This window comes from Astyanax mexicanus, chromosome 3 (assembly GCF_023375975.1).
Source record: "Astyanax mexicanus isolate ESR-SI-001 chromosome 3, AstMex3_surface, whole genome shotgun sequence".
In the NCBI taxonomy this organism is placed as follows: Eukaryota; Metazoa; Chordata; class Actinopteri; order Characiformes; family Acestrorhamphidae; genus Astyanax; species Astyanax mexicanus.
Window position 1 is genome coordinate 33,848,603 of NC_064410.1, and position 27,079 is coordinate 33,875,681.

Genomic DNA, 27,079 nt, shown 5'->3' on the forward strand with positions numbered 1-27,079 from the left:
CGTGCATAGCTGATTGATGTATTTGCACGTTGCGCAGCAACGTGCAAACACCATTTAATCAAATTTATGCATATACATCACCTAGCAACCACCTAGAAACACCATAGCAACCACCCCGGATACCATAGCAACACCTTAGCAACCACCTAGCAACTGCTTAGTTATGACCTACCAACCACTTAGCAACACCAAAGCAACCACCCTGGATACCATAGCAACACCTTAGCAACTGCCTAGCAACACCCTAGCAACCACCTAGCAACACCTTAGCAACCACCCCGGATACCATAGCAACACCTTAGCAACCGCCTAGCAACACCCTAGCAACCACCTAGCAACCACCTACCAACACCTTAGCAACCACCCCGGATACCATAGCAACACCTTAGCAACCGCCTAGCAACACCCTAGCAACCACCTAGCAACCACCTAGCAACATCTTAGCAACCACCCCGGATACCATAGCAACACCTTAGCAACCGCCTAGCAACACCCTAGCAACCACCTAGCAACCACCTAGCAACACCTTAGCAACCATCCCGGATACCATAGCAACACCTTAGCAACCGCCTAGCAACACCCTAGCAACCACCTAGCAACCACCTAGCAACACCTTAGCAACCACCCCGGATACCATAGCAACACCTTAGCAACCGCCTGGCAACACCTTAGCAACCACCTAGCAACCACCTAGCAACACCTTAGCAACCACCCCGGATACCATAGCAACACCTTAGCAACCGCCTAGCAACACCTTAGCAACCACCTAGCAACCACCTAGCAACACCTTAGCAACCACCCCGGATACCATAGCAACACCTTAGCAACCGCCTAGCAACACCTTAGCAACCACCTAGCAACCACCTAGCAACACCTTAGCAACCACCCCGGATACCATAGCAACACCTTAGCAACCGCCTAGCAACACCTTAGCAACCACCTAGCAACCACCTAGCAACACCTTAGCAACCACCCCGGATACCATAGCAACACCTTAGCAACCGCCTAGGAACACCCTAGCAACCACCTAGCAACCACCTAGCAACACCTTAGCAACCACCCCGGATACCATAGTAACACCTTAGCAACCGCCTAGCAACACCCTAGCAACCACCTAGCAACCACCTAGCAACACCTTAGCAACCACCCAAGATACCATAGCAACACCTTAGCAACCGCCTAGCAACACCCTAGCAACCACCTAGCAACCACCTAGCAACACCTTAGCAAGCACCCCGGATACCATAGCAACACCTTAGCAACTGCCTAGCAACACCTTAGCAACCACCTAGCAACCACCTAGCAACACCTTAGCAACCACCCCAAAGACCATAGCAACACCTTAGCAACCACCTAGCAACACCTTAGCAACCGCCTAGCAACACCTTAGCAACCACCTAGCAACCACCTAGCAACCACCCCAGATACCATAGCAACACCTTAGCAACCGCCTAGCAACACCCTAGCAACCACCTAGCAACACCTTAGCAACCACCCCGGATACCATAGCAACACCTTAGCAACCGCCTAGCAACACCTTAGCAACCACCTAGCAACACCTTAGCAACCACCCCAGATACCATAGCAACACCTTAGCAACCGCCTAGCAACACCTTAGCAACCACCTAGCAACACCTTAGCAACCACCCCGGATACCATAGCAACACCTTAGCAACCGCCTAGCAACACCTTAGCAACCACCTAGCAACCACCTAGCAACACCTTAGCAACCACCCCGGATACCATAGCAACACCTTAGCAACCGCCTAGCAACACCTTAGCAACCACCTAGCAACCACTTAGCAACACCTTAGCAACCACCCCGGATACCATAGCCACACCTTAGCAACCACTTAGCAACACCTTAGCAACACCACAGCAGATACCAGCCAGCACTGCAATCACACTCGCAGTTTCTGTAGGAACTGCAATCTAGTTAAAATTGACCTCTTCCAATATGCTAACATTGTTATAAAACGGTATTTTCACTGGACACTTAAGATTTCTGAATATGGGCCCTCCTAATGCCCATGTGATGCACTATGTACATTAAAAATGTGATGTGTGCATAGACTTCATTTTCTTTATCTTTGGGAATCCCACAATTCGATTCAGAATTGATTCTTGGGGTCACGATTAGTTTTTTTCCCCGATTCTTTCAAATCGGTTGGATTTCATTTTCTTCACCCGCCATACTTCAGCAGCGCTCAAATCAACTTTTTTCCTGCACCACTAGAAGACATGGGAGAGACTGCATTCAGTGGTAGGTACCATGGCCTCAACCTCAACACAAATTGAGTCTGCACCATTTTTCAGCACTGATGTTACCTCTACAGCATATGGTATAGCCCATAACTAAAAGGGAGGTTTGCTTGCGGCCCCCACATGCCTTAAAATGGCTCAGTAAATGTGCCCTTGCTGTAACTCCAGCTGTAACAGAAGCTAGAAAATGCCTTTACCTGTTTAGTAAAGAAAAACTGAAATATACAGGTAAGTTTAAACCCTACTCTCAATAGAATATAATGATAAAATGTGAACAGAGACTTAAAGCACACAGTGGGATGAATGCTTTGTTTTATTTAGTGCAGTAAACAGTTATGCATCTTTATATATATATATAATTTTTAGATATATACTTATGTACATTCATACACCATATCACTTAAAAAAAGCACAAGACAATGTAACATGCTTTTCAAGTAAACACACTACTGAAATTAAAACCAATAATAATAATAATAAATATACACACTCACACGAGTTATCAGTACCAAAACAGTAAAGTTACTGAAACAGTAACAAAACAATAAATACAACAAACATCAGTGGCTGTTATACAACGCAACATCCTAAAAAATAGTCACTCCGTAGTTCGTTATAAATAAATTGCTGTAGCCCAAGATCAAATGAAATGACTTGCAAACCATTTCTGTCTCTAACAGAGACTTAAAAATCCCCCATCAGTTGAAATGAACTGTACCGTTATTATCTGTACCGTAAGAATTAAGCGTAGCCTCAGTTTTTTGCTCACGTTTTAAGGAAATGAATGACATCAAGGTACAAATAATTCAATGGTAAGTCATCATAAATCTCTCAGAACGTCTCAGCCAGCTGAACTAGATCAGATCTTTCTCAGTACCAGTGTACACTCAATGTCTCTTCTAAACAGTGTAAAATTGTTCACTGCAGAAGCAGCACTTTCAGTCATGTTTCTCCCACCCAGCTGAGTGTAACAATGTAAACTGCAGCTGCCCCAGCTCAAAAAATGAAAAGGAAAAAAATATCTTTATGAACCAGCTAAAAACTCTCAGAAGAAAAGCTTTAATTGCACAGTGGAGGGGAGACTGCGTACCAGAAACGGTCTGAAAGCTCTTGTGTAAGCATTGGGAAATTCAAAGGGCAGGTTATCCAAAAAACACTCGCACTTCTCCCTGCTAGGGAGACAGAAAAAGCGACAGAAAGCTTGAAGCAGGGACTGCTCAGAGTTCAGAGCTTTACAGACTGCGCTGCAGCTCGCAGGCTTATACACAGCAGTTCTCAACTCCAGACCTGAGGATCTGCTGCCCTGAACAGCTTCCAGCTGATCCTGGATGAGGACTTAAAGCAAGATTTCTCAGTAAAGTTAGTTCCTTTAAAAGCAAATTCCAGAAGTGTTTGAGGACCTGCAAATTTTAGTCCAATTCATTCAGACTCCCTTGGTGAACACATTAATCAAACCACAACCGCAAAACACACAGAGACCCTTGTTGAGAGGAGGTGGTCTCATTCTGGTCCTAGTTGGACTTTGAAGAGGTTCATTTGTGTTAGAAGGTGATCTGGCTTTAATCTGACCCAACTATCGTGTATTCCATAAGTTAGATGACTAACCGCACTGGACTTATCCAATTTCTGCTGTGAACTGTAAATAAATATGCACTAATTTAGATCACAGGACCTTCTTCCTGTATTTACTTTCTCAATCCTGCACCAGACAGATGCGGCCAATAAGCTGTGAAAAAGTGCTCAATTCGTTTGTTGTGATTCTTTTGGTGCACTTGAATTTTTCCCTGTGAAACCAAACCAAACCAATGGGAAAACACTCCATGTTTGCAAACTGGTGAACCTGTTCGAACCAGAGCAAACCAAGAGATGTAAACAACATTATTCAAAGCCATTTGGGGATGAACTTAAGCACCACCACCTCCGCCCACCCAACAGATCGGATCCTAAACCACTATTCCGAACCATTTCACACTATAAAGCACTCTGAATGTGTTCATCTCAACAACTGAATTTTAGATTGAAGTTAGCTAACTAAATGAACCAACAGTTGGCCAGTGGCTGGAGTCTCTTTCTCTTTTCATAGGTGTTTAAAAGACCACATGCATCTTTGGAAATTTGGGGACATCTCTTGCCATTTTTAAAAGTCAGTCTGCCCCTGATGAAGCTCATCAGGTAATTAGCAAGCCCTTCCTGAGCTGGATAAATAGCGTGGGATATTTCAAACGGTGCAGAGCAGCAGCCCCCAGGACTGGAGCTGAGAACTCCTGACTTAACAGAGCAGAAGAGACTCGTCGTCACTCATTTCTGTTCTAGCTGTGGCCTCCAGGCAGGCATCAGGGATGCGTGCCGTGTGAACGATTCCACAGTGTTCACAAGGTCCATCTCGGCCCACCAGCCTGCCCCGGACAGCAGGATTCGGCTGGGGTCCGAAAGCCTGGTCTGCTCCAGTCTCCAGCAACGGCCTTGAGCTCTCATTGGAGTCACTGTCCAGGGAGCCTGCATCTGAAACTGGAATCAGTAGCTCAACATCATCTTCGTCTTCACCTCTGTTGCTTCCATTGGTGGCCCCAGCCGAACCATGCTCCAACTGACGCAGTGGGCTATGGTTCTGCTGGCCCAAGCTGGACCCCGAGGAGGAAGAGCGTCCGAGACTAAAGCGGACCCAGCGGAGGCTTCGCGTGACGCGGCTCAAAGCGCTGCTGAAAGGGCTCCTCCCACTGCTTGGGGGCGCCACACCACATCCTTCACCTACCCCGCCGTTGTCCGTCACACTTTCAGCAATGCTTCCTTCCCGGCTGGCCAAAGGTGCCGATGAGGAGCTAGTGGAAACAGAAACAATGGCCTCTACTGCAGTGGTGGGCGGTGTTTTTTGAGGAAGAGGTGGAGCAGCAAGTCCACCGACAGCCCCAGCAGCATCACGCCGCGGCTGCTGTTCACTCTCTGTGTCTGTGTCATCTGAATCCAGTGGCAGGAGGCCCCGGTGTGACCCTAAACGATCGTGATCACGTGCAGATCCAGCTGATCCTTCCTCTGTGTCGGCAGACACCAGTGCCAGAGAGCCCGAGCGGCGAGAGCGAGTGAAGTTAAAGAGGCGGCGCCAGATGTTTCCATGCCGAGCAGAGGTGGGAAGTCGGATGGAGGTAAACCCAAGCTGGGAACGCACAGCCAGGCGCAGGTTCTCCAGCACAGAAGCCTGACAGAGAACAAACAACTTGTTAGCTACAGTAGCCTCATTGAGTCCTAAAGAATACACATTAGTCACCAAACATATTTTGACTCATCAAAAACAACTTCATTGATTTGAAATCTGATTCTGTTTGTCCAAATTTTACAACTTCTTGATGCAAAGGTATATTAACCTGCAATATATTTTATACTTATATTAAACCCATATGACTGTAGTCTGCATCTGCAGAGATGCATTAGACTGGAAGAAGGAGAAGACAATTTAACACAAGATGCCTTTGTAAGCAAAGAATGAACCATAAAACCCCTGTGTGTGTTTCTGGTCTAGCAGTACCGGTTAGCGTTTCCCTAACACACCGAGGAAATTGCAATGTAAAGTGTTGGAAGCAGCAAAGTGGGGATTTCAAAGACATATTTCCCCATATTTACATAAATGTGCTGTACTGTTTAGTTTTTTAGTCCTCAAAGACTTTGTAGGACATAGAAGCTAGATCATCTCACCTGGTTGCCAGAGCAGACTGGGAAATCCTCCACTGGAGGGATTAGGCCCTGCGCAATAAGCTGACCGTATGATGGTGGAGCTTCCCTTCTGAGTAACTCTGCCTCAACCCTGGACAGCTGAGTCTCAAAGGACCTGAAGAAGGGTTCAAAGAAGAGTCATGACATGGACATTACATAAGGGGGTTTATAGTACTTGAAGGATTATGCTTTCAAATGACTTTACTGGTCCAAGCATTTTTAACATGCTCAAAGCGGAATATGAGGACAACATAATGACAAAATAATGACAAAATAATGCAGTATTACGTCGTTGTCTAACATGAACATGTGGATATGAAATGTTGCATTTATACAAATCTATCAAAAGCTTCATAAACTGTTAAACTGTAGAGTTCATACATTAAAAGGTTCTATGTAGCATCTGTGTCTATCTAAGGCTGCTAAGGGAAGTGGCACGGTTTCTCACCTGCGCTCAAACATCCTGAGGGAGTAGAGTTTGCAGGTGCAGCCAAGAGCGATAACCAGCAGAAGGCCACAGATCAGACTCCCAATGACTGCAGCCGTGATAACCCTTGTGGGGACGATGACTGGGCAGCTCTCCTCGTCACTACCGTCGCCACAGTCATCTTGCTGGTCACACACCCAGCTTTCAAAAACACACCGGTTGTTCTTGCAGTGGAAGTTTCCAGGTTGGCAGAAGAAGCAGTTCTTTTCATCTGAGCCATTTGGACAGCGGTTCTGGTAGTTGCAGCGATCAGAGCGAGGGTAGCAAGCACCGTTACGGGAGCAGGGAAACTCATCCTCCTGGAGGGGGCAGAGAAACAATAAAACAACTCAATACAGGGAGTCATTTTTCTGATATGATGTTGCCCAGTGTGAAAAAATTACACATCAAGGCTAAAAACAGCAATGTAGGCAAACATGTTTCTTCAGAGAAATGGTCTAATTAAGTCAAGTTAAATATAAACATTTTTTTTTTACATTTTTAAAGAGATATTTTAAATGCATGCTGATTTAAATTGAATTGAAGCAAAAAAAAAAAAAAAAAAAAAACATCTGCCAAACTGAGCATGTTACCAATAATTTAATCACAATGAAGTATAATGCACACATACTGCCAACCCTTACCTGGCAATTGCTGCAGTTTAGTTCATCCCGGCCATTGGGGCAGTGCCAATATCCATCACAGCGCTGCTGCTCTGTGTAACAGCCCCAGTTACCACCACAGGGGATCTCCCAGGGCAAACAAAACCCGTCCACCTGATAGGTGACGTTAAAGCCCCGAGCTGCATTGATTTTGTCAGCGTAGAAGTGGACGCGGAGCTGCCCAGAGGACGAAACAACAGCTACTGGAGCTCGAGAATCGAAGGCGGTAAGAACACGAAGGAGTCGCCGTGGATTCTCCTCCAGACCATCATACACTTTCACGTAGTCTCCATAACCTGTGCCATCCAGCTTAAAGTCCATAAAGCGAAGAATGACCTTGCGGTGGTCTCCGGTGTCAATCAGCCAGGTGCAGTTACTGCCAGGCGGGTAGAAGTCCGGATAATTGGGCGAACTGAAGGTTCCGTAGAAGTTCCGAAGCCACTCGCCGCACACAGGCACATCGCAGTCGATTTCATCTCCCAGGTCCTGACAGTCTATACTGCCATCACATTTCAGAGACTGAGGGAGGCAGGTGTAGACACGGGTGTAGCGGGACAAGCAGGGGAACTGATTAAAGGCACAGGGCTGGAAAGAGAAGAAGGCTGAAGGATTGGGCTGCACACACAGCTCCTCGTCAGTGTTATCTCCACACTCGTCCATGGTATTACACTTCCAAGACTCCGGAATACATTTTCCGTTGCCGCAGTGAAACTGGTCAGATTCACAACTAGCCTCCTCAGATTTACCTAAGAAAACACGAAAGAGCATTTTATTAAGTTTTTTTTTTAAGTTTTCCAAGAAATGCTAATAACCTTACATTAGAATGATTTAGTATTACACTTATAATAATTAACAATACAGCAAATTAATATATTTAACTAAATTTGAACGTAAAATACTGAATGAAAAAGAATGTATAAAAACATTAATTTATTAAAAAAATAAGGAGTAACTACTCTTGTTTTGTTTTTGTCAGAACCCACCTATAGGCATTTATGATCTTCACAAAAATAATCTGACATTTTCCAGTACAGTACAGTACATACATAAGAGACACTAAAAGCACACTTAGACACTGCACACACTCAGTGAGAGGGCACAGAGTTCATTTCTTTGAAGCTTTTCCTTACCCATTGAGCACATCCTCAAAAAAAACTCAACAGAATATTTACTGCAGCTAATTATACCTTTCTGAAAATATCAGTGTCATAAACTCTATCTGCTAAAGGCTAGCCAGCAACCACGTTTTGGAGCCGAGGCCAGGCCATCTCCATTTATCCACGGGTTGACTGATATGCAAAATGCATCATTTGACGGATTTTCTATCAAGAAACACTGCCGCAGGGGACGACTACAAATTCCACAAATCGATACCATATGACCTTAAGCTGCTTGGGCTTTACTCTGTGGGACAAAAAGCTTCATCAAACAGAGCATGAGAACTGTTTCTGTGACAATTATTCACGGCAGTGCCATTTTGGGTTTGCATACCGGCTAAACCACAACCCTGTTACTGCATATAGAAAGGTCTCATCATTGCTGTGGACTGGCATATTTCTGTGTATCTGACTACATTTGCTATAATGTTTTTTTCAATAGCTACACTTTTAGGGGATGAAGAAAACAAGTAGAATAAATAGCTAGCTATACCAAAAAGGCACCGACTGAAACTACAGAGTACAAAGAAGAAAAAAAAAACTGTGCTTATTTTCAATACTTTGCATGAACTTCATATAAAATTGCCAAATGTAGAGAACACGCACAGCAAAGAAAAAAATGGCATGCAAACAATGGTGGCACGCGTGCACAGAAACACAGGCACAGCACACGGGGGGGAAAACATGCTGAAGTGCTAAATTCTGACTACTTCTGAAGATTCATCCACACTTCATTTTCCTTAAAGAATGTCGACATGCTGCTCTCTCTCTTTTTAAATATCCGTTAATAAACCCTTAAGCAATATGTGCACTGTTTGATATTTTCACTTGTGATTTCAGTATTTGTTTCAAGTAAAAAAAAAATGCCTTAAATGTATAATAATTTAGATATTCATTTATATATTATTTATTTACGAAGAAAACTATTACAATACAACACTTTTACAAACATTATTAAATAATAAAAAATATTGTTCACTATTGCTATGATCAAAATTTTACAAATTATTGGGAATTAATCTCTGGCGGCTGTTAAATAAAAACCTGTGATTTATATTGTTAACAATTTTAAAAAAGGTATTGATTGAACAAATGAAATGAAAGTATTGTTTGGGTATCGATATATAATTCAAAGTACTGTGTTGGTATCGAATATATTAAAATGATACCTTGCCTTATATATAGGTGTAGTAAACAATAATGAATATAATAATTTGTGGCAGTGTAAATTCAGTGGAACACTACTGCCTGAGTAGGCACTTAAAATGTCCCATTTGCCACATCAACACTTATAATAATAAAAATAAAAATAACCTCAAATGTAATGTCAAGTTTTACAAAAAAAATTAAGCACCCATATCTTCAACTACGGTTAGGCAATAGGGTGGAAAAGGGCAATTGAATAGATTGATACAATGAAATATCAGGTTTAAAAATAGTATTGATGAACGTTTTCCACAGTTCCCAAATGTTTCCATTTCCATCTCCTAGTTTCCGATAGGATTAGGCTGACAGAAGTTATTGATGCTCACACAGTAACATTTAAGCAAATAGAATCAATTGCTCAGATTGGATTTGAAGTTTCAAAACCAGCCACTTTCAGTCCTGTATGAGCACAGCACAGAGTCCTAGCACTGACAAAATATCCCTGTTTAAATAGTTTAATAATTTTTAGCTGTTAATTCATTTTACACAAGAATAACACATCTTAATATATTATCAGTATAATTCTAGGCAAACACAGTACAAGCACAAAAAAGTATGATTGTAAATCCAGCATGTGACAATGCAGTGAATGTGCTTTTCAGGCAAAAGGTAAGTTTGATGGTTTATACCAAAATCCCCCACAGCTGCACAGTACAACTGCCAGCACTGTCTAGAAGTAATATGGACAATAAAACGAAGATAAATCGAAGAGGCACACACAGAAAAAGATGATAGGGATTTGGAAAAAAAATTTTTTCCCTGCAGTCGTAAAGCACATGAGAGAGAAACTGCCATGTGACAGCATTATCTCTGACTTAGCGGCCGCTATCACAGCTATAAATAGCAGCTTTTCTACAGTACCTGTTATGTAAGAGAGCCTGAAGCCCTTGCCGGTCAGACTCTCGTCTGAGTGGAACTTAATCCACACATGGTCCTGAGAGGAGATGTACGGGGCAGGGATGGATGAGCCGCACGCCCGATAACCGTCCAGGTTCTTATAGGTCCCAATAGAAATCCAGTCCAATCCACAGCGGTGCGAGCTCTGAATCTCAAAGTCCTGAAAACTGCACACAAATCGACTGTTAGTTTACATGCTGATGCGAGACAGATTAACCTCCCGAGTTTATATTAATACACACGCAAACAGCCTTACATTAAAAAGACATTTTGGCCTGTTCAATTTATATCAGATATCTACTATAGTTTTACATTAGGGCCAGAAAAGTTTATGTATATACCAATTAAAGGATGCTGATAGCCACCAGATTAGTACTGTACAAACTGCACACCTACAGCGCTGGAAAAATTAAGAGACCACTTCAGTTTCTAAATCCGTTTCTCTGATTCTACTATTTATAGGTTTATGTTTGAGTAAAATAAACATTGTTGTTTTATTCTATAAACTGTGGACAACATTTTCTGAGATCTGTTAGAGCTCAATTAATGCAAAGGAAACAAGTTCATATTCATAATGCTTTAAAGAAGTTTTGGTGAAATAACTGTGTTATTTTTCTGTGTATCTTGGCATGCTCTCCTCCACCAGTCTTATACACTGATTTTGGATAACTTTATGTCACTCCAGGTGCAAAAATTCAATCAGTTATATTCCAGAGGTTTACAGTTTTGTAAAATCCAAAAAACTCCTCATTTTTAAGTGGTCTCGTTTTTCTCCAGAGCTGTACATCACCATACACTTGCCTCACACTGTGTTGTTCGAGTTGTTCAGTTCTTTCGTGTCTTTAAAATATAAAAAAAAACAACTAATCCAATGCAAATTCTGTTTAAGACGTCTACTGTAACTGTTTTAGCTATGTTGGCTATGTTTGAACACTGCTTAGCCTTTCAGTTCAGACTGTAATTGGCTTTCATTACTGATTGCCTGTATTTACATGTATCCAAACATGTCTTGGCTCATCCACAACATTTGGAGTAAGTAAGTTTTAAGAAAGATATTTGGTTTTATTTTTACAGTTACAGTAGCTTATATCTAACATTATTCCTAGTTCATTTATCAAATGGTCATATGAGTGTGTGCTATGATCTATATATACTTTAATACTCAAAATTTAAAGAATTGCTGGCAACACTTATGCAAATGAGCATACATTTATTTAGAGAACCTACAGAATTAGGACTGGATTTGTGGACATGGACTAAGCCTACCGTTCAACTAAACAGCATTTAAAAATGTAATATATTCTAGGCCTATGTGTCATCTGGTTCAGCAGAACTAGCCATGACCCTTCTAAAAAGGCTGAGTAGAAAATATTTCCTATTTGTGGTCAAAATTACCGAGCATTTCATATTTTGTTTGCCACAAAATCACATCCCATGGAAAAAGCAGGCTGTGAGTGTCTATTTCTGTTCCCGTAACCATGGACACTGTGTTAGGCTAAAAAGGCAAGCAGGCCACTGTATCACGCAAAGGACAGCAACAAAGCACAATACTAATAAACTACAGGCACAAATAGATAGTTCTTAAACTACAACAGATCCAAAAACTCCATAAAACTCCATGATTTGTCCTGACTTTAGAGTTCAAGTACAAACTGAGCAGCTCATTGAACAGATTTTTTTTTGTCATAGAGAAAACTTCAGCATTACTCAACTATCAAATTGGAACAGGCAATCATTTGTATGCAATATTTATGTTTTTTATTCATTTTTACCCTCATTTTGTTTTGTGCAACTTACTATAAATTTAGAATCAGACAGCCCAATTGATTTGTAGACATTCACCGTAAGTCACATGTTAAGTCTTGATAATTGGCTGAGGGGTTCAGGAGTGTTTAATGAGGCAGAACGATGAAGTTTGCACAGCACTATCCTGGAGGAAACCCTATTTGACAGCTTAGGTTTGACAGTTGTGCTTCTCAGGAGACCTGTTTCATCATAGTGTTACAAGGCAACTGTACCTGATGGTGATTATTTCTCCAGGGTTAGCCCTGATGTTCCAGCTGCAGTTGATGCGTGACGGATACTCAAAAGGCCAGCCTGGACTGGTGATGACCCCGCTAGATGCCCTGATCTGCTCCACCACATCTCCGCAAGCTGGTGGTGAAACCCACAAACACCTTTATTATTTGCAGGTACATAGCCCAAAACACAATATCACAATGTAAGAGCACCTATTGTAATAAAGTAATCCCAAACGAAAACATAACTCACCATTTGAAATCCCTGATACATATACATTGTCGTTGTGCTGTGAGCAAGATGCATGTTCTGAAAAACAAAATTAAGAACCCTCATGAAAGAAGCCAAGTAAAGACTTTACAGAACATTACAGAAGCCCTGCACAATGATGCCTTACCAAGTACCAACTTGGACTAATATTACAAATCGTTATTTCTAACTGAAAGATAGTTGACATTGGCTCAAAAACACTGATCCATCAATCTCTGTTGAAAAAAAAAATTACTGCACCAGAATTTTTATTTTAAGTGAAAAAAAAATTGAGAAAGGATAAATCATTTTGTTATGTGACATATTAGCAAATATAGTATCAGGAGGGTTTTCACTAGGGCTACAACTAATGGCTATTTTGGTAGTCGACTAATGTGATTATAATTTTTTCGATTAGTCAACGATTATTTCTGCCATGTCCTCTCTATAAACAACAACAAAAAACAGGTAAACAGGAGATTTAAAAGGCATTTATGTCCATATGTTGTTTAAACATAGAGAGTACTGCTATTTAGTGAATAAATATGTAATCTGTTGTGTTTGGGCACTTTTGGAGACACAGACCAAGTTTCTTCTGTCCGCAGCACTTTGAGTAATGCAGTACTGTTACAAATTATCGACAAATAGTCGACAATGAAATTTGTAGTCAACAAATTTAAATAATCGACATTGTCGATTATATCGACTAATCGTTGCAGCCCTAGTTTTCACTCCACAAATCCAAACTAAGCTGGATATTAAATTAGTCACTTTTAAATCACTGTTATTGCATGATTATTGGCTGCTGTTTCAAAAAACGTAATTTGATGCAAGGTTATATTTTAATCTTGGCAAGAGATCTGTATTTACTGGGGATCCACCAGCCCGTTTCTTCTGGAATTAAAATTAGTATTGAACAAAAAAAGTAAACATTATTTTACAAACTTTATGTTCATTGCTTGATAACATTTTAAGTTGAAGAGACAATTTAGCCAATAACTAGTAATATTAAGAGAGAGTCATACAAATGTGGGAACTGTATCTCAGTTAAACTTAATTAAAAGTGCAGAAGTGCTATAGTGAAAACATAGGTACTGTATCTCAATCTAACTCAATTAAAAGAGCAGCTGTACTAAAGTGACAATATAGATACTGTATCACAATCTAACTCAATTAAATAAGAAGAAGCTGTACTACAGTGAAAATATGGATACCGTATCACAATCTAACTCAAATAAAAGAGCAAAAGTTGTACTGTAGTGAAAATATGGATATTGTATCAATCTATTAAATGAGAACTATTGTACAGCTCAAATCTGTAAACATGGCCCATTTGCATCAAGAAACAATGATGCTTATTAGAAGTGTTGTTCCGTATAAAATACAAAAAAAATAACGTAGAAGTGGAGTGGCTTCCGGATGCTGTGTTATTACAGAACATTTACCAGAATTTATACATAAATGATTGGACAAAGCTACACAAGCAGTCGACTAAGCTCTTTCCTGGAAGCAGCTGGCTGTGGGAAGGGCATGCAGGAACCCGTCCCAAACCCACACAGCCTTCTGGTTCATGCCGATCATGAACAACTGCAACAACTGATATGCACAACTGATATTTTCCTGTCAATGAGACAGCTGAACACTGAAGTCTGTGCATTAACTTTGCTCTCAAATGAAGGGCAGACATGCTTAAAATACATACAATAAAACACAATACAATATTATTATAGCATAAGCATAAACAGTAAATGTATGTGTTTTTAAACAAAACAGAGCTTGATGCAGGGAATTAGCACTGTGCAATTTACTACGGCTAATGCTGAAATCTTTTACATGCAGCTGCCCATATATATCCTACAGAAGTTTAGTTAGTCAATAAGGAGTTTTAACCTTTTCAGGCCTGAGTTATCTTCAGTGATGGAAACAAAATGTAAGAATGTTTTTTGTCTGTACTGCACAGAAAAAATGAGTCTAATACTTTATTATAAAATCTCTATATAGCAAATAAATCAAATTAACTTTATAAACCATCCCTAAACAATAAAAAATGATTAAAATGTGTTCTAAATCACATTAAATTAGTAAAAAAAAAATCACTGTTTCTTTGCCTCAATAACTGATACTTCTGTTTTTCCAGTGTTTTTGTAGTGGATGGAACCAAGCTCCACTGTTTCAGTGGTTTATAAATGTGTTTATTGGCTGGTTCATGGTCTATTCTGATGGACAACAGCTCTCAAATAGTATTATGTGCAACAAAACATTTAACAATAATTTTAAAAAATACATGATTTCCATTGTAATGGATACCAGGTCTAAAAGGGGTAAGAAGTGTTTCAGTCTGACTTGCTTTTTAGAACTTAGTTAAATAGCCAACCAGAACCAGTCATGGTCAATGTACACATCGTTAGTATTAAAGCCACAGTAACAACAACAACCAAAAAGGATAAAGAGATCATAAAAATGATGACACAAAAAATATATTTCAGGAACTTCATGTAAAAATAAAAAATCTAAGAAAAAAACGAAGGCTATGGGTCTTTTAAAATGATGTGGGCACAGAAAAGACTAAGAACCACCACTAAATTAAAAAAGAAAACTGTTGTAAAATACTAAGGGCTGTAAAAAGCAGCACAAAGCACAGTAAATCATTACATTGACTCCCAGTGTCCAGATGCAGCTTGGATGTGCTTTATATCTGCAGACAATAGACAGACGTCTTTGTTCCTCTGCCTTCAGCCGGCTTTGTGTCTAACTCACACATACACACGTAGTAGTGCACAGATCTTACTCTGACAGACTGATAAAAGCGACAATCACGTGGAAAATGCATTTCCTAACGTCTTTACACAGTTTGTTGAGTGGGTGGACAGTATATCTGTTTAATATTGACTCAGACCTCTTTCAAATGAAACTTTGCATTGGTAAAAACAAAGATAACATTTAAAAGCATGAATATAGATACTAGACTAATAGTGTAACTTAGTACTTACCAAAGACGAACATGCAGAGGGTGAGGACTGTCCATGATAGGGCCTTAACGTTCAAATTCGCCATAATATATTCTTTTTGATGGTTATATTGAATTTGCTAGTCTATTTTGTTGTCCTCTGCGGGTCCCCAGCTTAATGTATGACCTCGGTATAACATGAACCTAATAACCTACTGATTAAAAGCTCTGTCGGTGACTTTTACTATTATTAAACTCAGCAGCTGTAAAAATAAAATGTGGCGAATGTCCAAAACTAGCTATTTATTTTTTTACTCCACTTTAGCTCGACACAGTAGCTGTAACGTTGTATAGAAAACACAGGTAACAGAAGCTTGGTTTAGCTGGCAAAGCTAACGTTATCAGCTAATGTTGCCGACTTTATCTAATTAACAAACCGTTCTATGGCCTTTTCCTAATCTGTATTTTAACTACTTTTGCATTTAAATGTGTTAGCAGGCTAGCTAGCGTTATATGAGCCGATGTTGAATTTCTAAAATCTTCTACCGACTAAAGAAGCTAAGCTACCCTAAGCTAACGTTAAGATATCAGGCTACATTCAGCTTGCCAGTCTTCCTACATCTGCCAGTCCATTTATAACCTAGCTAGCTACTATCCTAAACACCGACAGACCGTTTAAGACACATTTTACCTGGATACAACGTTTTTCAGTATCCAAAACATGATTTACAGCAGACAGAACCCACACAAATCCCAATACAGACTGCGCTGAAGCGAAGTTAGCTACTGTAACGTTACCTGATAGCTAGATAGATAGGTTAGCTAAGCTAGCTAGCTGGCTAAGCTAACGCCACAACAACAAACCCACCAAGGCACAACCATGACCAACAAATATACCGTTTAAACCACAACAGCGCTAAATATCTCTAATATAACTGCGAATAAACAGTCGTTGTGACTCAGTCGTGCTATTTAGAGAAATCTGTCGATGAGGTTAACCAGCTCTCGGGCTAAACTGACTAAAATTATCCGGCAGCAGAGAAGTCTCCTTGTCCCCTGTCTCGCCTCCACACAGTGATATTATAAACGTTACTATTGTTACTCTAAAAGCTTAAATCTATTAAAAAACAAAAACCGACTAAATAATAGCTTATCGTTTAGCTGCCTGATTAAAACCAGACCATCACTTCGCTCTGTTTCTCATCGCTAACAAAGGCCAGGCAGATCAGCCTCTGCACTGTGGCCTTTCTGTCTATAAACATAACGTTACACACGCAGCGGGAGGGGGAGGGGCGAGAGAGGGATGAGTGAGAGAGAGTGTAGGAGGGGAGCAGGGGGGAGGAGGGGCTGTGGATACTGTATCACAATCTAACTCAATTAAAAGAGCAGAAGCTTTACTATAGTAAAAATATGGGTACTGTATCACAATCTAACTCAATTTAAAAAGCAGAAGCTAAACTAGAGGGAACATATGGGTACTGTATCACAATCTAACTCAATTAAAAGAGCAGAAGCTTTACTATAGTAAAAATATGGGTACTGTATCACAATCTAACTCAATTTAAAAAGCAGAAGCTAAACTAAAGGGAACATATGGGTACTGTATCACAAGCTAACTAAATTTAAAAAGCAGAAGCTGAACTATAAGGAAAATATGGGTACTGTATTAGTCTAACTCAATTAAAAGAGAAGAAGCTGTACTTTATTAAAGGTATGCGTATTGTATCACAATTTAACTCAATTAAAAGAGCAAAAACTGTACTATACTGTGTGGATACTGCCTCACAATCTAACTCAGTTAAAAGAGAAGAAGTTGTACTTTATTAAAGGTATGTGTATTGGACAATCTAACTCAATTACCAGGGAAAAAGGTGAAACATTGTAAAATATGCGTACTATATCAGTCTAACACAATTAAATAAACAGACGTTGTACTATAATGAAAATATGGGTACTGTATCAGTCTAACCCAATTAAAAGAGGAGCAGCTGGACTACAGTAAAAATATGGGTACTGTATCATAAGCTAACTCAATAAAAAGCGCAGAAGCTCTACTATAGTGAAAATATGGATGCTGTATCACAATCAAACTCAATTAAACGAGCAGAAGCCCTACTAGAGTGAAAATATGGATACTGTATCAGTCTAACTTAATTAAACGAGCAGAAACTTTAATATAGTGAAAATATGGGTACTGTATCACACCAAGCTAACTCAATTAAAAGAGCCGAAGCTGTACTATAGTGAAATTGTGGATAGTGAATCACAGTCTATCTAATTGAAAGATGAGGCCACACGTTGCACTCATTGCTGATGCAGATGGGCACATGCACACACACAGCCCATCTAGTCCTTGTAGAAAAATCTTGCTAATAGAACAGCACTCTCTGAACCTGATGGGCTCTTCAGCACTGAGCTATGAAAAGCCCAAGAGCTCTAAGGTCTGCTTAATATAAAGGTGCTTTATCTCTGTTCTGATTGGACAGCCTTGACTTTGGGCTTAGGTTCTCCAGTTAAACTGAGAAATTCTGTTTTGTGAAACACCCCCCTGGTCAAATGTTTTCATTGTTCTCATTCACAGGAGGTGAAAGGTCAGAGCTGACAGATGCTCAGCAGCCAGTCTGAGCTCCATCTGCTTCACTGTTCCTGTTTCTGTGAACTGACTGAAGCCCTGCCGTTTCTGAGTGTTTCCCTTCGACACAGGGACTGTTAGTTACATAACGGGTTTAAGATTTCTCTTAAATACCAGCCAGACCTGCAGATCCATTCTAATCAGATTTACACTACAATGATAAATATTTTCTACAGACAGGAACTGAGAACTGCTTAATTATAAAACAGAATAAGTGTGATAAGTGTAAAATAGAAAAAATAGTAAACATTTTAAATTGTACTTTAATATATGATTAATTTAAAGCAAGACCTAACAAACAGGTCTTAACTCTAATGGACACAGATCATTAAAAGCCCTCAGGTCATCACAGGACACCAGGAAGAGAGGTCCAGAGATTAGAGCCATAATGGGAAAAGGCCCCTTTTCCACTTTTAAGCCTGGCAGCCTCTATGCTCAGTATGTTCCCGTTTTCTGATCTGAGGGCTCTTGAGGGAAGATGCCTGATTATCTTCTCACTGAGGGACTTTGGAACAAGATCATGAAAGCATTAAAAAAATAGTAAAATCTTAAAATCAATTTTATAGGATAATAGTGAAAATTCACACTCTGAGCACAGATGAATTATGATTCTTCATTTTTGCGTGTCACAATTATCACTGCAGCATTTTTTAAAGTGTTTTTACATGTTAACCAGGACACTAAAGGGTCTATAAATTTCTCCCTATCAGCCAATGAGAGCATGTTGTAGATATTGGATGTAATTATAAGATTAAGAAATGTTGTTTTGCAGATTTTGCTTATGCAGATACTACAAGTACAGCGTAAAGCCACTGGTAAAAGTTATAGCTAGAACAAAGGCAGAGCTTTAATCCTTATAGACATTCTGAATGTGCAGATGCCACGGGTCTCCTTTTATTATTCACAAAGACAACAATTTTAGTTCTATCCCCATTAAGCTGCTAGAAATATATTATATTAAATATATTTTAATAAATTTTATACATAATGTACAAAGTGTCCTACATTAAAAAAAACAGTGATAATAAAATTAAATAAAAAATCATTTATTTTTTACATTATTGCTATTAACTGAATTAAAGGAATGGCACAAGAACAGCTAGGTAAACAAACATACAGATAAACACATATTAAACATATTGTACTGTAAAAGAGTAAAAAGTAAATCTGATTTAGTTTTACATTATAATGCTTAATAAACTACAACAAGTGAATGTATCAATAACAGATAAAAACATACATACACAAAGAAAGAAAGAAAGAAAGAAAGAATATATATTTAGTGTAATAACCAAGTGTGACCATGTAATTAAATATAATTAAACATCTTTTTCATTATAATACTCTATTACACTGAATGAATTTAATGCTTTAAAAACAGCTAGTTAATCAAACAAACAAATAAATAAAATAAATAACATACATAGTATAAACACATAATGTAGCTTGAAATAAAAGTAAAAAAAATGTAATTAAATGTAGTTAGATATTATATGTAACAGTTTAAAGTGGATCAGCGGAACAGTGCAACATACCAGCAAAGGAAACAAGCAAGAAAACAATTAACGTAACAGAGACAGGCCAGAAGAGCAGCTGTGGAAATGAATAAACATGGAAATAAGGAAATGCAAATGAAGCTTCTCACAAAACCCTCCACTCTCTTTCTTTGTGTGGGGTTAAAGGTCACCACATTTAAGCTCAACGCCTGTTGGGCTCATTGACACACACACGCGACTCGCACACACACACACACACACACACACACGTCTGTCCTTTAACTGGGACAGATGTGAGGGGTCGCCGCGTCATTAAATCTGTTTAAAAACAACACGATTAAGTAAACAAGTCAGCTCTATGGAGGGGTGTTAAACCCTTAACCGTCAGTAAGCATATGGGCTGTGGTGGAAGAAGAAGTGGAAAACAACAGGCCCAAAAACTGCTATACTGTTACACCCTCCAAAATCCTAAATATCCACACAGCCCTTCAAATGAGTGATTTCCTACACTTCATACCAAACAACAACAAATGGTCCCATGACAAGGGTGTTTACTGACAGATTGTATAACCACCATAGAAAAGCACTGCCTAATTAAATTAAACACTCTGGAGAAGTTCAACGTAACCATGGCCAGTGGTGCAATGCTGGGCATGGACTAAAGGGGTGTAAAGCCCTTCATCTTTGAGTTGAGGAACGCTGGAAGTGTGTTCTTACGAGTGATGGAGCTCCATACAATGCTTCTGTTATAAGCTGGGTGGCAGAACTACTGATCATTTAAATCATTAGTACTTCCTTAATACCACTGATGCATTCATATGTCTGACTGCAATCAAATTAACCTCTAACATCTAATGTAATGGGGACAAATTCCTTATGAATACCGTTTATTTCAGGAAGAAGGCCGGAAGACGCATACATACTGATTGATAGTTGTTATGTCACAGAAATAATTAAACACTTATCATCAAAAAAATGGTTTCACCCAGATGGAATCAACCAACTGAAATGAAACTGTAATGGAGTTACTCAGAACACCAGAGGGTCATCTTCAGTGATGAGTCCTACTTTTGTCTCGGTAGAGACCACCAATGAATCTGTGTGTGGAGGCACTGAGGTCAGCGCCAAGATCCAGACCTTGTGTCATGCAGGGCTAGCAAAATGCAAAATGGACACCCCACAATTACATGCTGCTATATTACCCGTAGGCCTAACTTATCCAATATAAATGATCACTTACTGTTGTCTTGTTTTTTCTTTTCTTTCTTTTCTGGCTTCCTAATGGATAACTCCGCTTCAAGATTGTTGAAGTTATTGTCATATTTTGCCGGCTGCAGGAATCACGAATCTGGCTGGCTGGCTGGCTACTGTTAGGAACTGGTAGGAGGGGCCCACTTTCGATAACAGTGTCGTTGTACTTTCCTGCATTGACTGTGACAGAATTTAAAGGGAAGATCTAACAGCTTGTCGTTACATTCAGTTCATAACCAGTTGTCTGGGGGGCCCAGGCCAGCTCAGGGCCGAAGGCAATTAATTGGTTTGCTTGCCTTGTTGCGCCGGGCCTGGGGTCATGGTGTGGGCTCCAGTTTTGTACTAGATTCAAATGCCAGATTGCATGTGGTCTTCATTACAGGCACTAGGACAGCCAAAAATTACATTAAATAGGTCCTGCAACCAGTAGCCCTATCTTCTCTGAATGCACACTCTGGTGCACTATTGCAAGACAATGCTCGTCAGCAAACTGCTGCCATCTCAAGACCTCGCATCAAAGATACTACCGACATTATCCCACAGCCAGACACATAGCCAGACCTGTTCATGATCGAAAATGTGTGGATGCTTTAAACTCGCTATGAACTATTCACCATACCACAAAATACCACCAAATACCACAAAAATTTATATACTCAAGCTGCATGCGAAGGGTTATCGCAGGAAATCATTAGGAACAGGAACAGAGAGCAAATGAGCATCGGTGGACCGAATCAAATGTGGAGGACAAGAACTTTAAAACAGAGTAGAAGCATTAAAAGGAGGCAAACCATGTAAACATTCAAAAGAAGAATTCACTAAAGATTGGTGGTGTATTGTATAAGGGTCAGGACTGGAAGAATTAGTGGGGTGCAGGGTTTTTAATTTATTGTGCCAAGTTCTGTACACAATAAAGCTTCATGAGACTGCAGAGAACAACAATACTACAGCGTTACTACAACTAATACTGAATTGCAATAATCCTGTCTAGATGTAACGCATTTATGGGCATGTATGAAGGTTATTGGTACATTGACAGTCAGGAAGAGAGGGATACTGTCATGTCCTGGCCCTGTTTCCTGTTTGTCCTCGTGCCTGTGTGTGTCCCACATGACCTGTGCCTCTGTGTTCTGTTCCAGTACTTTTCCACCTGTGTTGATTTGTAGCTCCGCCCCTTAGCCTCAGGTGTTTCTACTTCCCGTGTGTTATATAGCCCTAGTGTTCCAGTCTCTGTTCGTCCAGATCTGTCAGGATGACCCAGGCAGGGCGACAAGGAGGCGGACGAAATTGCAGGTAAGAAAGATATAATTTAATAAATACATAACGAATAAACAAAGAAACAAGGAACAAGTAAATACGTAACAAAGATAAACATGTAACCATTAACCAAAACAAACCAGTGAAACAAGAGAACATAAACCTTAACAAAACCAAAGATAATAAATGAACAAGGAGCTGGAAATAAACAAGAAACAAACGAGAAGGAATATATAAATAGAACAGAGAACTAGGGCTATAAACACGAAGGTAAAGGAAACAAATAAACGCTGAGAGAGACAAACGACAGGAGTTGGTGCAAAGACCGACGAACACAGACTGGAACACTAGGGCTATATAACACAAGGGAAGTAGAAACACCTAGGGCTAAGGGGCGGAGCTACAAATTAACACAGGTGGAAAAGTACTGGGACGGAACACAGGGGCACAGGTCACGTGGGACAAACACAGGCACGAGGACAAACAGGAAACAGGGCCAGGACATGACAGATACAGTCTGGCAATATTTTAAAAACAAGCTTTTTTGGGAAAATATTGACGTTTATTTTTTCTCTCTTTTAATATTTTAACTGGATCCCATAGTTGTAAGTATTATTGTATTTTAAACAGTTAAAAATGACAGAAAACTGTACTTTATTTAGTTTATGTCGCTTGCATGTCATTATCATTGGCCGTCACTAGATGTCAGCATTGCAATGATGTTCATTAAGCTCTTTATCCCAGTCTTTATCACAGAATATGTTTTAATGTTTAACGTTTTACCTAATTATTTATTGTATTATTTACACTGTATCTCTACACGTCTTATACGACGTATGAGTCCTTTAACTGCACCCAAAGCAGGGAAGGAGGAGATAAAGAAAAGAGCTCTGAGAGAAATCTTCTGAAAGAAAGAGCGCAGGAAAGGCCGTCTGACAGACAAAAGGAGGCTGATATTAGCATGTATCTCTTTCAAATCAACAAGGACATTTTCAATGTTACCTGATAAAGCTGAAAAGTCCTTTTCACAAGACGGATCATCAAACGGTTCACATTCACTTCGCTCTGAAATGCTTTTGTAAGGAGTGACGGATAAAGATAAAAAGCGAAGACTGGCCCACATATCGCTGAATCTGCTCACAGCTAAAGTGCACTGATGCGGACACATTTACACTCAGTAACCTTTTCATACGACTGTTCTCTTCATACAAAACAGCAGGAAATGGACTTTAATGAATGCAGTCCGGCTGTCATTTGAGTAATAGGCCTCTGAGGACGTGTTGTCGTTTCGTAGTCAGAACAGTGGTGTAACTCTAGGATAGTTTAGACAGGAAAATGATGGCCCAACAGTTAAAAAAAAAAAGATACATAAACTTAAGAGAAAAGGACAGTCAGGCCTATAATTGTTTTCCCCACTAACGTCTCAAACAGGCTGATGCATTTAGTCAGAGATGTTTAAAGATATTTGGGGGCCCCATGCAAAATAGGCATAATTTAACCATGTAAGTTATTATTACCTACCACTGTCTTGTTTTCTCTTTTTTTTTCTCTTCTTTCTTTTCTGGATTCATGATGTCTGAAGTTTTATATTTTGCCATCTGCAGGAATCTGGCAAACCTGGCTGGCTACTCTCAGCAACTAGTGGGATGGCCATCTTGTGTAGCAACAGTGTAGATGTAAGTGTAGAAATTGGTGTAGAAGCGTCTGCAGAAGGTAGGATAGAAGTAAGTGAATGTATCAGTGGAATGTGTTTTATTTATATTTCTAAGTTGGTAACTGTACACTTTACCACTGCTGTAAACTGTAACCTCAAACTAATTAATACAAATTAAAGTGGGATTATATTCATTTTTAAAGATTAAGGTTTTAGAGAACCACACACATTCAGAATTATTCACAGTGGTGAAGAACTTACCTCTAAAATTTCCTTCCAGAGAGTTGTTGCCACATTCTGAGGGCAATATTGTATCAGAATTTTACTCATGTTTTTAAAACGTATTTAAATATGTAATCCATTTATGGTGAAAGGATACATGCAAAGGCATATTGAGGCAAAATCTATAAACTGGTTTTAACTGGCAGTTTAAGAAGTACAAAAAAAGTCTGAAAATTCTTTTCAAAAGTTCATATTTCTACAGTAAGTTTGAAACAAAGAAGAAAATCTACTGTTTTTTAGTGCTACAGTGTATACACATTGTACACCTTTACAATTTAACTGTTTATATTAGACTGCCTGTTTGACAGATTCATAGATTACCAACAACTATTGCTGGATAATATATATTATACGCATTAGCTCAGAGGATCCACAGAATCACACAGAAACAAAAGAGTCAAATGTTGGAACCAGACCAAGAATCAGAACAAGAATAGATACATTTTTATATAAAGTTTATATAAAGTGTGTATATTGTTGTTTTCCAATAAAAAGTCTCTCTAAAATGGTGACCTTACAGAAAAAAATCTTATATTTGAATAAAAGTTAATCTTAAATTAACATTTTCCAAGTTTCTTTTAAAGCATTTGTTTTGGTCCATACATCCTGGATTATGTACACAGTATACAGCAGCTAAATGCACATAAATGGAGAAACCTGTTTTTACTGGACAGCAGCAATATGACCTGTGTGTGCAGAATAATAATGATCCCTGCAGTGTTTTAGTGAATCTGATTTAAACGTCAGAACAAAACATATTAATCATAAAAGATCAGAAACATAAATTATATGGGAATCAGAAAAGTTATAACCTTAAAAAGAAACATTAATTAGCCTTAGAATCAAAAATCTAATTTACAATCAAACATCAAAATCAGAATCCAAAAGAACTAGAATAAAAATCAGCCATTTAATTTAGAACCATAAATAAGAATCACAACCATTTAGAACCAGAATACGAATCTTAAATCATGTTCCAAACAGAAATAGAGTAATAGCTTATCTGAATCACAAACTAGATTCAGAATAGATCAGAATTAAATCCAATAGTTTGACACAGAATAATAATGATAAATCAAAATTCTAATCATAAATCAGAATAAGAATTGTACATTTATAAAGTTAGAACCAGAGTACAAAACATGAATGAGATTTATAATGAGAAATCAGATTTTGAATCATACATCACAGAACGAAAACAATCAATCAGCTGTACCTCAGTAGACTGAGTCACACATCATTTCACATAAAACCAATCAGAATGACTTTCTTTACATCTTAATAATTGGGTTATGCAGAGTTATAAAAAAAATCAAGGAATTCTCCTTCAAAAAGGCTGAAAGATGCACTGTATCACTAAAACACATGTTTGTAACTGAGGAGACTATAAATAAAGTATGAAAACAAAGTGTGGAAACTCTATTAGTGTCTGAGTATTGACATTTTATGATGAACGGACAGAAAACGGACAGTTTGAGGGTGTGTAAATGAACTGTGTGTGTTCAGAATAATCCCTGCCGTGTGAGTGTGTGTCCCAGCTGCCATACTGCAGGCTGCTGGAGCGATAAACAGATACACACACACACACACACACACACTGATGAAAGGCTGTCAGCCCGGAGAGGCCATTACAGCTGATGAGTGACAAGTGTGCAATCTTTCAGGAGTGCTACGATCGCTTTTCCAGATGTTTTGCGACTCTCGCTCCGTATTTGTCGCCTTTCTGTGAGATTTTTGGGCAAAAAACAACGTCGTCCCGAACCACACAGGACAGCAAACACACTGACACTCGTCTCCTGTCTCTCTTTTTGAAGGATTCGTCTGTTTCTGACAGCCATCTGTGCACATCTCCTCTATACAAACGCACAATTAGGAGTTTTGGAGATATTTTCTGCTGCTCTGACCGAGTCACTCCCCTAAACGCTGCACATTTGTGTACATTCCCCACAATAAGTCTCATCAAAACTGCTCATAAAGGAAATGCCATATGGATCTGCAGTGGTGTTTTCATGAGAAGCATATGGACCAAACTAATTAACAATTAAACCAAGTAACTTCACCAAGTTAAACACTAAACTCTGAGCACACGTCTCCCTGATCCGCAGTGAAGATGTGTGTGCGCTCAATATGTGCATCTAAATGAAGAACTGAGCTTATCTGAGCTATCTCCACAGTATATCCAAATGTTTATAAAAACCCATTATAAAAAATGCGTTCAGCATTCCGCTACTTTAAGTTGCACTCATTGCTGACACAGATGTGCAAATACACACACAGCTGGTCTAACACTGTAGAGAAGTATTGCCAATAGAATAGGACTCTCTTGAGCAGATAAACATGAACCAATTGGCATCATAACTAATGCCAGGCCTGGGCTTAAGGGGTATAAAGCTCCCCACCTCTAAGCTATGGAGTAGTGAAACTGTGGGAACTGTATTCTTTGGAAAGGTGGAGATTCATCCAGTACTTTTGACATGAGTGCGGGAGTTGGGGATGAGGTGGCGTAATGATCATCCAACATTCTGACCTCACTTACATGTTTGTTGCTGAATGCAATCAAATTTGCACTGCAATGCTCCAAAATCTGTCAGAAAGCCTGTACAGTAGAGACAATTAATCCAACAAAAGCATCTGTATATCTGTCTGTCTGATGTTGCTTCAATCCCACTAGCCAGCTAAGTAGTCTTGGTTATTAGAACATTTTCTAAATGTTACAATGAATGGTCAGATGAATAGTATTGAACAGTATTAGTCTAGCTGGAAATATTATGTGAGAAAAACGCTCTAAAAACATTGATATGCAAACCAATATTATGTCATATAACATTACAGACTAACCATTGTGGAACCTTTTTAAAATGTTGCAACACATTATTCTTATAACGTCCTCTGTTAGCAGGGATCCTATGGTCAGAAGCAGACCAATGATAAATTAGG

The 27,079-nt window shown here is 39.3% G+C and overlaps 1 protein-coding gene across 1 annotated transcript; it reads right to left on the reverse strand.

The window, feature by feature from the left end:
* Window positions 1-2,556: 2,556 nt before the first annotated feature.
* lrp12 (low density lipoprotein receptor-related protein 12) lies at window positions 2,557-16,844 on the reverse strand. The gene is made up of 8 exons (XM_022663066.2): window positions 15,614-16,844; window positions 12,627-12,683; window positions 12,374-12,509; window positions 10,320-10,522; window positions 7,078-7,841; window positions 6,416-6,753; window positions 5,950-6,082; window positions 2,557-5,455 (listed from the first exon to the last, which is right to left on the reverse strand). The coding sequence occupies exons 1-8, from the start codon at window positions 15,675-15,677 to the stop codon at window positions 4,532-4,534; spliced, it is 2,619 nt and encodes an 872-aa protein (XP_022518787.2). The 5' UTR covers window positions 15,678-16,844; the 3' UTR covers window positions 2,557-4,531.
* Between the last annotated feature and the right edge of the window lie 10,235 nt (window positions 16,845-27,079).

What these genes read in the sequence shown, in the direction of transcription:
- lrp12 (XM_022663066.2), bottom strand. Translation starts at nt 15,677, where the DNA reads ATGGCGAATTTGAACGTTAAGGCCCTATCATGGACAGTCCTCACCCTC. An exon ending in GGAGAAATAATCACCATCAG is followed by an intron (nt 10,523 to 12,373) that starts GTACAGTTGCCT and finishes ATTTGTGTGCAG; the next exon opens with TTTTCAGGACTTTGAGATTC. An exon ending in TAAACTGCAGCAATTGCCAG is followed by an intron (nt 6,754 to 7,077) that starts GTAAGGGTTGGC and finishes TGCCCCCTCCAG; the next exon opens with GAGGATGAGTTTCCCTGCTC.